Below are 13,606 nucleotides of genomic sequence, written 5' to 3' on the forward strand. Positions count from 1 at the left end.
ATGCCTGTCGCTCGACACCCTTTCACCGAGCTTCACCACACGGTGGCCCTGTGCCTCTCCTTCTCGACGCTCCTCCTCGCCTCCGCCGCCGTGAAGCTCAGCCTCCCTCCCCTCTCTCCCCCCTCCTCCTCCTCCCCCTCCCCTTCCACCACCACCATCACCTCCTCCTCCTCGTCCTCCCTCTACTTCCACTCCTTCCTCCCGTCGCGCTGCGCAGAGCCACAGACGGTCCTCCAGCTCCGTGCAGCCCGGTGCGAAGATGGTTGGCGGCTTGTGTGCTCGCAGGTTGGCCCGCCGGTCGCGGTCCGCCCTGATAGCAGCCCTCACGGTGCTGCTGGTGCAGACGCTGATTGTGTGGAACTTCAGCAGCCTCGACTCCGGCGAAGACAGGAGAAACGGAGGCTCCAGCGAGCGGGAGAAGAGGGACCGGGTCGCGGGCAACAAAGCCGCTGGCAGCGACTATTTCCAGCACGGGGTCCGGCAGCAGCAGCAGCGGCGGCAGCATCTTCCTCCGCCTGGGAGGGGGACGTCTCGCCACATACAGCAGCCGGTAAGACAGAGGCGCTGCCGATGTATTCATATCATATCCGCACCTAGAAAAAGAGAGTGTCTCGCCGGGGATGAAGCCCGGAGGGGTTGGCAGGCAGGTCAAAAACATCGTCTCCCAGTTTGCGCTTTTTTTGTGTGGGGGGGCGAGCACACGGCCGGGCCTCTAAATGAAGGAGTGTTTGATTGTTGTCACTTGAAGGTTTTGTCATAGTGGAAATGACAGGATGTCTGAGGCGAGACAGATGCAAAACCGGCCCCTTTTTCTTGTCGCTCCTCCGATGCTGGGAGACGGGCATCCTCAGCTGAACGCTCGCTGAGGACTGGAGCCACATTGCGCCGTTTGAATGAACGCACTCCAAAAGCAGACTCCAGCTTAAAATACCAGAGCTGAGTATGAAATCTGAACTCAGCGTGTAGTTCACTCCAGGGCAGAATGACAGCATGGCAGGGCAAATCCTTTCATAAGATAGTAGCTGTGGAGGTGCCTGAATAGCAGAGTCACTGAGTGGGGTTGTAGCCTGTACCTGTCACGGTCTATTTGGTATTTTAAGTCAAATACAGTAGCTGCATGGCTCAGCAGCACAGGCTGAGCGAGGCCAAATTGAAACATAACCTAATTTGCAGGGTTGCTTTTGATGAGTGCACACAGATTAGAGTCATCTGTTGTTTGAGAAAATACAAACAGTTTTATTGGTAGTGGCAACATTGAACACAAAGGTCAAGATAGATATGATTGTGGAGCCAAAGCACACATGCAGACCTGCATAATGAACATCTTGCAGACAAAATGAATAAATTAAATTAAAGATCGCCTGTGGAACTGTGCCCGTTCAGAGGCAGAGGAGCTAATGCCATGCTTTGCACACTAAAAATGTAAAAAAAAAAAAAAAAATCCCCAAAAATCCAAATGTTTATTTGTAGACTCCACTCACTGCTCCCTGTACCCTGGAGGCTTACACACCAAGTAGGTTTTGTATTTGTACAGTGCTTCTCGCGCAGCATGTGATTAATTTTCACAACCTGATGTCTGGAATTAAATTCTCGAAAACTGAGCTTCTCGCTCGCATGGTCTCTCAAGCAGTTAGGCTGCCCTAAAGAAATTGGACGCAGTTGTTCCTGGCAAGCGTGCAGCATTTTCCCTTCATAAAGCTGCCAGCCATTCAAGTATATCCTACTCTTCAGCCACCATGCAACCAGTAGATAACTGGCTTTGATGGAGGGTGATACACTGTGGCCTCTGCGCACAGTCATTCACTCTGAGCCGTGCACTGTATCATCTGTCTCCTCCGCAGATTTTACAGTGACTCACTCACTTCATCTGGTAGGACTGTTTGTCCCACCTGCTGGCATCTCCACAGCACAAAGTCATGCCAAGGACGGGTTATATTTGAGGCTGTTGTCTGTATTTTGACAGTTGTAGAATCCTCCAATTAAATATCACAGTAATATCCCTGTAATGGTCCTGAAGGGACATAACATCGCTGTGCTTGTTAAGGAGTTTGCATTATAGCACTTTAGGTTATTATTATTTCTTGTTGTGTGGAATTACTGTAGTTTTCCTATAAGGACTGTGCATAAATGTCATAACAGCAGCTGTGGATCAGTTTTGTCAGAACCTATTCACGCTGCGTCAACACCGATTTGTCCAAATGTGTTTCACTCTTAAAGCACACAGCGATTCTGCGCCCGTGACCTTTTAAAGAAGGGCTTTCCTCCCCATCGCCCCGAGGCACTTCACACAGCCTGTATGCCAGTCAGTCCACCAGTCAGTCAGCTCGCCCGCTGCCAGCCTGTCAGATCGCCGACCTGCTCTCTGCGGTTCTGTGGCCCCCAGACTCTTAACATTCAACTGGTCGCCCTCGGCCACACGCATTCCCTCAACTGGTTAATCACCACATTCTCATTCTTTCTCTCTTTGTGGATGGTGTGTGTGTGTGTGTGTGTGTGTGTGAGTGTGTAAGAGTATGTGTGTGGCTTGGCAAGGCTGAGTTGTCCAGCCTAAGGGTGACGCATAAGCGCCAACCGATTCTATACGAGGCACCACGCCTGAGAGAGGGGAGAGAGCAGCACTTTGATCCAGAATAGAACGAGCCAGAAGCTACAGTATAACAATGGCAGAATTTCTACGTGATAACTTGTGTTGGGAAGGAAACATTATGCATAGCTTCGAATGTGTCATCCCAGCAGGCAGGAGCTGCAGTTGTCATTAGTGGTTGTCCCCTGTTGTGTCTCTTGAGGAAAAGGTGATATAGAGCGTGGATGTTTTCTTTTGTAGTCCAACAGAAAACAGAGCTTGTTGTTCTCATCTCCTCTGCCTTATATGTCTTGATATAATCGCGTGAATGATATTTTCTGAGCTGCGAGCATTAAGGTTTTTTACACACAGACTGTGGCTACCTGTTGCAGATTCCCCATCAGAAATTTCTACTTATTAATTGGTCTGTCTTGTTTTGCCTGACATCAGTTTATTATACAATTATTATTAATTATGTTCTTATTAAGGTGGTCCTTTTAATTGATGTGAAAAACTGTTAGCGTGCCAGAATTGAACCCATCTACCTTCAGCAGGAGACTGAGTAAAGCTTTGAAAAGCGTCTGCCTCCAAGCTCCACATCTGGTCGTCAGCATTTTCTTTCCATCTGCCGCAGTAGTCACATACTATCATGATCCCCATGTGCCCAGCGGGTGTCCAGCTCACACATGTTGTAAAGAGTTTCCCTGTTAGTCGTGGTAATACACGTAACATTACCTCCAATGTACACTTTTTCCCTTGCACTGAGTTTTCCTAATGGTTTCCTGTGGTGGAGATGGCATTAAAAATCATGTGAAAATACACATCTACCTCAGTTTTTTTCTACATTGTTCCACTGTATGGTGATAATACATACATGACAAGCTTAACCACTAAGTACTATACATTATATCTGTTTATGAAGATGTTCACCACGGTTATTTTCCCACAGTGGTACACTTGGCTCTGCTGCAGACCTAATTTATACAATATTTTACTTGAATAGTTTGTGACTGACAGGAGATCTTCATATTGCCTCTGAAAGGAAAACACAAAAATTAGAGAAGTGGAAAGTGGAAGAAAGTGTCCAACTCTTGTCCTATTAGCTCTGTGGGGATTCCTTCATGTGGCCATAAATAGCGGGATATTAGTTCTGTTGTGTAACTTTTTAAAAACCCTTCTTATTCTCATATAGCTGTGCTTACTTTTATCACAGGCAAAGTGTGTGAAGCTGTTCTTTGAGCTTGACTAAGAAAGGAATGAGCCTCAGATATTTGGCGTAACTGCTTTAAAGACTGTCAGAATGAACATGAAAGAGACTGAAAATGAAATTGCTTGGTAAACACTCGAGCCCTGCTGCGATTATCGTCTAAATTATGATCATGTATAGCACGAGTAACGTTGCACTGTACATGTGTTTTGCATTTGAGAGCTTTGCTGGAATCCATTGTTGTTACAAGTCTATTCTCCAACCACCACCTCAACCACAATGTGATTCATCCCACTGTGTCCATGATCACAGTGCTGACTCACACAGACACACACTCGCACACACCAGGAGTCACACAAACATCCAAATTTATGTACGTACGTAGATGCAGGGAAGCAACTAGATACAAATACACCCCCATACACTTAGATATTTATAGCAACACACACGCTCACATATACACAAAGTATGACATTTTTTTTTTTTTTTTTTAGTTTCATTTTTTGGAACAGGCACATACTGTAATGGCTGCGACGAGGGGCCGTACAGTCACAGCAGACACAGCACTCATGGCTGAAAGGTCTGTGTTTGTCTGTGAATGTGTAGCCACATTGACACTGAAAGAGAAGTGGGAAGTGCCACTATGTGACACTTCTCAAATGCAGTTTGTTCCTTTGCCATTACACGTGCCACTCACTGTCAGTGCTGGTTCTTGCATCATAGCAAAGCCACTTTAGCAGTGGTAATTGGCAGTTAAATTGCTCACTCCCCAAAAGTAAATCGCCTCGGAGTGTGAGCTATTTTGCCTTAAACAGACCTTTGAACATACATAATTACAGTCCAGAGGCACACAGAAGATGCGCTGTGTGATTTAAAATTTCAAACGTCCAAATCATTACATCAATAAAGTGTTACTCTGTAAAAACCTGTAATGAGGGGAAAATAAAGTATAGCCTGCCTGTCAGTCCATCTATCTGTTGTTGTGATTTCACACACAAGTGCCCGTAGTGTCGGAGAGAGTTGAAAACATATTCAGACCTGGGGGAAGAAGTACGCACCTCTGACTTGAAAGAGACACATTGAAAAACCCCAAAACACGTTGATGTTGATGAGTAATTTGTATGCATGACATCATCCCTCGTCAAAAGCTGCAATGTAAAAAAAAATAACATTTCATTATTATCATAATGGAGTGTGCCGTTAAAACCCTGTTATGTTATTTCACTAAGCTGATCCCACTCATATGCAAAAATGTCATTGTCAGTATGGAATCCTAAAACTTCAGACTATGTGTGGTTTGTAGACTGAAAGTTGGGGGTATCCATAGCAGCTCAAACATCACACGCAGACACTTCCCTGCTAAACACTCCTTCTGCCGCAGGTGCTAAATGTACTGCAGGCCTCTTTGGGGTGGTATCCATGTAATCTGTTTACAGCAGAGGCTGCAATCTCTTTCTCTGTGCTCCTCTGTCTCTTTGCTGACTTTGTGTAAGAGGAGGAATAGCCACTCAACAATTCAACAGATGTCAGGATGTTAGAAATACTACACATACTGTACACTCGAAGCATGAAACACGTCGGCATGACTCACACAATCCTGGTAATTATGTCGACTCCTGCGTAGGTGATGAAAGTGGCGCAAGTTCCATTATCATATTATCTTTAATAGGGCAAATGAATAACTGCATCATCAAGTTAATAGCAAACGGTGTGTTGGGGCTTCGACATGAGCACAAAAAAAGTACAGTATTCTACATAAAAATAGCTCAAGTCATGCAGATGGAGGGTGTTTGAAGAACTCTTCCTGCCAAATTTGGTTCAGCACAGCAGGCTGCAATGAGACTGGAATTTACACTCATTCAACAGCCAAATCTTTTATTTTGAACATTTCGTCAGTGTGAAAGCCCCATGACGGAGCAGAAAGGGATGTTGCCTCATAGTGATTCCTGGGGTACACCGAAAATTTTTCACAGATATTTTCTGTGGTCAAGTGAACACAACTACTAGGTTTTCTCTAGAAGAAGTAAAATAACTTTGTTGTTGTGTTGCAATGAACAGTATAAAACGGGACCAGGATCAATAGATAGTGTAATAAACTGACTGTATATGTAATTTACTAACTCAAAAGAATGGATTAATGTCAAGTTACTCTTCAAGTCGCTCTGCTTTATGTAATTATAAATGAAATAAATTGGGTTTTTCGCTGCTGTGACAAGCATTTTTCATATTTCATATCTTATCGACTAAATAATTAATGGAAAAACTAAAACTTACTAAATTGTAATAAAAAAAAAATAAAAACAATATTTGCACAAGTATTGCAGCTCCATCCGTACTGATGCTGTCACCTTTGAAGACAGTCAATATGGAAACTGTAGTTTGTAAAGTTCACTGGAGAGATGACCACCAAAGATAATCACTCATTTGCTGGTCTGATGATTGTGGTGCAGAGTGTTGTGTAACTTCTCCTTCCTTCTTCCTTCCTCCTCTCACTTTCGGTTGAGTTTACGTCTGTGACTGTGAAGGCCACAGCATATGTGACCCCTCATGTCATGTGTTATGTTTCTCCACTCACTTGTTCAGATTTTTCTTTCCCGTTGTCACCTGTCTGAATGTTTGAAAGCCAAAACCCATTATGTTCACAGATATAGGAACATGGACACTTTACAGATACTGTGTCTGAAAGGGGCAAAGTGGGGAGATTGCTAGAGACCTTCAAAGAAAATCAACTCAGAGTTTTTTGTGACAGTGCATTTACAGAGAGATGTGCATGTCTGAAGGGAGCTTAACAAACACTCAACTTACCGTCCTGTATTACTATCACAATGTCCTGTATGTCTGTGTGTGTGCTTCGTGCTCAGCTTGATGCGTCTGTACTCCTCATCTGTAAAACTGAAAAATCAAAGATCACGACTGTTCATCTCTCTCCTGTCAAGTCTATTCAAACAAACCTCACCATTACCACCAATTAGATCTGCATCACTCAGTGTCGACGCTCTGTGTCACCCCCCCAAAAGACAGTGTTCCCCTCATCCTCCCATCATCCTTGGCCGCTGTTATAGATGGTTTCATTCCCCAACGCATTAATAACGCATCATCCAGATGAATGAAGCTATAAAATACCTAGCGTTGCCAATAATCCCATAGGTAAGAGGCTTAGCAGACAGCTCTGAGAGAGAGACACAGAGAGAGAGACAGAGAGAGAGAGGAAGGGAGATGAGGCTGGGAAGTTGGGTCCATGTTAATATTTAGCAGAGAGCTAAAAGGCTACACACACACACACACACACACACACACCCACAGGTTTGGACTAGACCATCACCATATGGAGAGGTTATTAGGCCAATCGCTCAACTCCCTTGCTGTTTAGTAGTTTCAGGATTATCCCTTTAAATAGATCTACCGTATTTTATAAAAAGAGATTAGTGCCAACCACTGTGAAATTCTCTACTTGAATTACATAATGTTGCACTGATCATGATCTCACATTAAACGGCTCAATAAAAAGAAATGTTATTTAAAGAATTAACTAAAAAGGCAGTTGTAGTTGTAGTTTCCAGTAGCCACTGGGGTTAGTTTTAGATACGACATAATAATGGGTCTTTAGGTATAAAAGACTCAGGGCTCCAAAAGCCATATGATTGGGATTTTATGTTTAAGCCCATGAGCACAGCATGTGTCTGAGAGCTCAGTCTAGACTGAAAAAGAAAAACTTCTTTTGAACTAAGAAAACTGAATTTAAAGCCCCGGAAAAATTATTTTCTCAATCAGCTTGTTATTATTAGCAGTGGTTCACAACATGAACACAAAATAATCTGACAAAGTAGAAACAGTTTCAGGAAATTGCTGTTTCTTTGTTTTTGTCCTTTATCTCCTCACTGGTTTGTGTCGGTTGGGAAAAAGCTGATGTCACGTATTTCTGTGCACCAATCACGATCTGAATCTAATGACGGTTGTGAGGTTGTTCATTTATGTTTCCAGTACCGTCGATCAAATCTGATGAAACCACACACACAAACAGCTCACACACAGTTTTGGAATATTAATCTTATTATAATAAACAATAATGATTTTTCCAGTGTTTAACTTTGATTGGTTCTTATTTTTTTCATTAATGTTTAACGTTATAGAGAAAAACTCAAAGGAGAACTCCACCAATTTTCCACATGGTCAGTGTACTAGCTGTGGTTACTCGTAGTTTGTGCTGTGGCGTAAGGGAAAATGACCCTGATGATGTCATAGTGATGTTGTCAGGGTAATCTCAGCGTAGGCAAAGAGACTTTAAGTGTATAACATGAAGTCTGCCTCTGCTGCACAGATTTGGACCATTATGTATTTTTAACCTTTCCCTCACAACTGCATTAACGTTGTGGATCTGCAGTAGTAAATAGCTGGAGTTTCCCTTTACGAGTTAAAACCAAGGTTTCAGGGGCTTAAAGATCATGAGTAAAAAGTAAATTTGAATATATTCACTTCCAGCTGTTAAGTTTAAATTCTAATTATGCCCAGCAAATTCATATTTGAGCTGATATATTCAACAAATATACTTTCTGAATTCAACGATCCGCTATGAGAATGAAAGATGGAAATTACAGCAGCTACAGTAAAACCACTGTTGATACTAATCATTATTTATAGCAAGCAGAGGGACAATGAGTTGTAAAAAAAAAAAAAAAAGATTCAGATTGCACGTTGCAACAATTGTACACACGTTTTTGTTACTGCTTTTTCAGCCTTGATCACAGTGTGTGCTGTATCTAAAGCATCAGTATTGTCGCCCCTGCAGCATTCACCATGAGTAGGCTTCTGTAGGGGCTCATCAGACAGTATGGAGAGTTTTTTTCTCTGAACCATAATGGTCACATCACACTGAAAAACACTTGACAGCCTCGTCGTTGCGGAAGCATACGGTAGATTGCCCACTTCTCTAAAATCGCTGCAGTGCTGCTACGTTGACATGCAACACACTGATCCACATGTAACACGCAAATGCACATGAACATGTAATCACACCCACACAGACTAATGACACTGAGCATGGTCCACTGCCTTGCTATCTCCTCCTCAACACACCATACACTAATCCCCGTGTATTGTGTTATTCTAATAAGACCGGGTTTGTGACAGGAAGAGAAAAGAGTACGTGGCAGTGTGGCAAAGACACAGGGTGATGACACGTCGGTTGGGTAGAGATAGGGGCGATCCGGCCTGTCAGGGAAAGCTTTTGTCCTTCCAGTCCTGTGAAGCAAGAGGAGAGGAAAACTGACAGCGGCGCTTTTTTCTTCTTCTTCTTCCTCCTCCTCCTCCTCCTCCTTTTTTCTTCTTCTGACTACTGGAGCTGAATGCCAACAGCCCAGAAGACTTGTCTCTATCTGTGATTAAGAGAGAAAGTGAGAGGAGAAAGAAAGAAAGAGTGATGGAGAAAGGCAGAGAAAGAGAGACAGATATGCAAGACAGAAGAAAGCTGGAGGAAGAAATGTTGGGGGGGAAAAAAGGAAAAGATAAACGTCTCATCCCTTCTACAAATCTGACGTTGACTCAAATCCTGCCGTAATCCTTAGGGGAACCCGGTTTGGTTTGAAGGCTTGTTAGTGTAGCTAGGCGCCGGCTGGCAAAGACTGTGCGGTTGCAGACCATTTCTGGAAACTAACCTGAGTCCAAATGGCCTCCACACATGCAGGGATCAGGTCTGTAATTTTCCCTTCTGTTGGTGAAGTTTAGGATTTAGAGGTAAGCTGATGCGGAGCCTCTGATCAAGCTGGTTTTATCAAGCATCTCTAAATTGGAGCTCTCATTCAGGATTACACTGAGGAGCCATGGCTTAGTGAATCTCCCCAATAATCCCAGTTCTCCACTGCCACTTTAAACACGTGTTGTAATTCCACTGGTTTAATTATTCACCCTGATGGATACTTGCCTCTGATGCATACACTATTTCTTTGTATGATCCATGTCTGGATAACATACTGGAGTGGCTCGTGCTTTGAAATAAGGAGAACTTTGATGCTATTCAACACTACAAACTCTTAGACAGGCCAGTGAATATTATTTGAATCCAAAATCCCAAGAGTTTTAAACATAACCAAATTTCCATAATTGCAGAGACCTGTATAATATGCAAAAGGACATTCAGTTTTCCATTTGATAGGTTTTGGATCACCCTTCTTTTTTGGTACTGACTGAAATGTGCTCACTCTACCAAATATCAAAAACAGCCAAGTACTGCAAGTTGGCTTTGAACATTTGGTCAAATTTGTTAATCTTACTTATTCTTAAATCAAATAGTTTCTGTTCCTGTATGGCTGCTTGTGTTTAGACAGCATTTAACATTTGAGAACTCTAGTTTCTTTTGTTAAAAAAGATTTTATAGAAAGGCGTGCATTGTTTTGCAAGTAAAATATTCACAGCCATAAAAATGGCTTTGGTAACACTGGTAACAGCTAAAGGAAACATATTCACATGGTAAATATTGTGCTAAAGAAGCAGTAGGCTGGTGTTTGACCTCTGAAGTGATAGCTACAGAATTATCGCATATTTCACCCATTACACACTCATGACACAGTGACCGGCACATTTTATGTGAGCGAATCAAGGTTTTGGTTCATGGTCAAGGTCATGTTGAAGAATCCCTCTCCGCGAGGTCAGTGAAGCAGGTCAGCCGAGGCTGCCTTTGCCTCGGGGCAGCCACTGTACAGGATGTTGGAAGGTACACTGGAGACAGCCGGCTGGGGTGTACTAGTTAAATGTACAAGCTCACACCTGCAACCATCCACACAAAGCAGACACATCCGTACACACTCCCACACACTCTTCAGAGTCCCCTCGGTGCTAAAGGCACACACCTACAGAATGCATAAAATCATAAAATACTCGCCTTCCTGCATCACAAAAAACACTCACCCACACAATCTCCCTCTCACAAACACACGCACGCACACACAAGCGTGCAGATACACAAAGGCCTCTGTCTCTCTGCTCCTTTCCCCTTGGCTCATGCACAACATTCACATACTTTGAGGGTAAATAAAATTCTAAAACAGTGTGCGCCACATGAATAGCTGCTCTTCAGTATTCATGCGAAACCATCAGGACCAGCCGGAGAGCTCGTACTCATTACTGAACAGGTGTTTTCTCCATCAGCAGCGCATTTTGATCTTGTCTGTCCTTCCTGCCTGACACCACTCCGCCGAACGCTTGCATCCTTCCCCACGACTGCTTCCTCTGCCTCTTCATCCCTGCGTGATCCCACTCCTCTTCTCCCCGGTCATCCTCTCCTGCCTCCTCTTCTTCTCCCATCTCAAGTGGGGATGTCTCACCGCCGAGTCGCTGACTGGTCCTCCAAGACGCCGCAGGCCTCCCAAATCAGCTTCAATGAGGAGCCCTGCAGAGGCTGTCGCTGCCGGGGAGAAATTGCGCTGTAATTGAGCTGTGTGATAATACGTTCTTCTCTCTGATTTCTTACCAGCGGTGAATCATCAACACCATCATCATCGTGCCATCACATCAGCAACGCTCCGCAGACGCTTCTACACTGCCGCCGCCGCCAGAGTTGACCCGCTCTTTCACTCGGCTCTCTCTCATTCTCTCTCTCTCTCTCGTCAATTGCTGTCGTTCCACTTATTTTATTCCCATTTCCTCTCCCTTTCACTTTTCTCTCACTCCATCCTCACCACTACTCGCTCCTCTCATCTGTCTCCAACCATCCTTCCCGTTTCTGTTCCATTTCATTGGACGGCATGCCTCAGAGGTATACAGAAATTACAATGTAGGAAAAAAATGTGTGTGTGTGTGTGTGCAGGGGGGGTTGGGGGCAGAGGAAGAGAAGATAATTAGGATGGCTGATTGTGTGAGCACAATGTCAAATGCCTTTTTGCTCCGTACTTAAGGCATTCATGCTCCTATGGTGGGAAAGCAGGGAGGCTTGATAATTGTTGTGCAACAGTTTGCGTTTCCTTTTTTGGAAAACAATTTGAATTTCAAACATTTTGAACATTTAACCCATAAGTCCTCTTTCTTTCATACTCTCTCGATTCTGGTGTGAAATCCTCATGTTTGTGCACTCACACGCATACACATAAAACTTTCATAGGGCAGAAAGGCCTCTGTGTTTCCCCTCGATGACAGTTGTAGGCAGTTTGTTAAAAGTGAGAGAATGTGTGAGAGAAGAGAGAGTGAAACTGTGGCTGAGCAGTACTGGAAATATGAGCAGGAATAAAAAAAGACTTGTGGCGTAAAGGGGAAAAAAACAGAGGGTTAATTTGCTCAGAGGCACACACACCATACTCCGATGTATAGAGAAAAAGAGGCTAAAGGAAAGCAAGACGGGTCTTAGACTTCTGTGTGTGTGTGTGTGTGTGCGAGCATGCGTGTGTGTGTGTGTGTGTGTGAGAGCTACTAACTGGAGGGGAGTTTACACATGGCTTTCAGTGCATTAACCATCCTCATGAGAATTGCCTTTCCATAGAAGAGAACCATTAGGAAAATCATTGACTGCTTATTGGTGTCAGCACTCTATTTGTGTGTGTGTGTGTGTGTGTGTGAGAGAGAGAGCTCAAACAAAGAACAATACTACTCTTTTTTTTCCTCTCAGTCTCTCTCCCCCCTGAATGGCCAGTCTAGCTTTTGGGGGGAGTTTTTTTTTTTTTCTTCCTTTTTTTTTGACTTCTCTCTTTGTCCTCAACTTCCCCCCTTAACTGCTGCGAGTAAAATCTGTTTTACTCCGGCAAATAGGCCGACAACAATCTTTTTATGTAACTCTCAGTTTATCCACTGGACAGATGAATACGTCTTTTTTCACGGAGGGCCAAGTAGGTCTCACGGCACTCCTCCAGTACATACGGCACTTCATGGCTTTGTGAGGTTATCTCTGGACAAGGCTTGGATGCTTGTGTGGGGCTGAAATGTGAGTACACCATACACCAACCACTTTCCATGTCTGTACATGCAGAAATGTGGCAAGTAGCTGATGGATGAACTCTATGGATGTACTTAAGTGTGTGACCAAGTTGGTTTGTTTATTAATATTGTGGCTCCTGCACGTATGCATGTCTTCCAGAGACATACAGAGTATGCAGACATAATTGTCTTAACTGCTGAGAAAGAGATTTGGTCAAGGCAATTATAATTCAGCCAGGGCACGTCTGCTTGCTTAGCACTCACTCTATTTGCCTAAGAGACACAAATGACTGCAATTTAACAGCAATAGAGGAGGACTGTAATGAGTTGGTAACTGTTTGCCTGATGTGAGCGTGTTGCTCTAAGGTGGGAAGAATAATCAAAGGAATAGGACTATATTTTCACTGGCATTATGTCCAGTGGCAGCAATGGAGATTAATGAGTAGGAGGTTTATTAGGTTCTCAAAATTATTCTGCTACCTTTTCTCATTCTTATTTTTCTTTCTTTTTTTCCTTAATAGACTCTGAATAGAGTTTATATATTACGTCTGCTGAAATTATTCCACTTGATACCCGATGGGGAGATTGGTGGTTATAATGGTGCCTGGTACCATTAGCAGTGAATGAGAACCTCCACATATAGATACAGGGACACCCTGGTTAAACAAAAGAGATATAATGTGTTCATAATGTGCACAGAACTACTCCTTAAAAAGTGTTTGATCATATTTGGGGTATGACATTTACATAGAGCATAGAGAAACGTGATTATGGTGAGTTATATCCCTGAATACATAATTCTGTCATTATCCAGGTTTCTGATCATCTGTGTCTTTGAGGCTCTGTCATTTCTGTCCTGTCTGAGCCGCTTCAGCAGATAAATCCCCTTTGGTTCAGGCTGTCTGGACATTGCAGCTTTTACCACTCTGCCGGATTTGGCT

At 43.5% G+C, this 13,606-nt stretch overlaps 1 protein-coding gene across 1 annotated transcript in view; it reads left to right on the forward strand.

The window, feature by feature from the left end:
* Nucleotides 1–259: 259 nt before the first annotated feature.
* Nucleotides 260–13,606, forward strand: part of LOC121181411 (xylosyltransferase 1-like) — a 71,359-nt gene continuing 58,012 nt past the window's right edge. The window contains exon 1 of the mRNA XM_041037365.1: nt 260–550. Within this exon, the coding sequence (XP_040893299.1) occupies nt 260–550 (291 nt within the window). The remainder of the gene's footprint in view (nt 551–13,606) is intronic.

This window comes from Toxotes jaculatrix, chromosome 4, assembly GCF_017976425.1.
Source record: "Toxotes jaculatrix isolate fToxJac2 chromosome 4, fToxJac2.pri, whole genome shotgun sequence".
NCBI classification, from domain to species: domain Eukaryota; kingdom Metazoa; phylum Chordata; class Actinopteri; family Toxotidae; genus Toxotes; species Toxotes jaculatrix.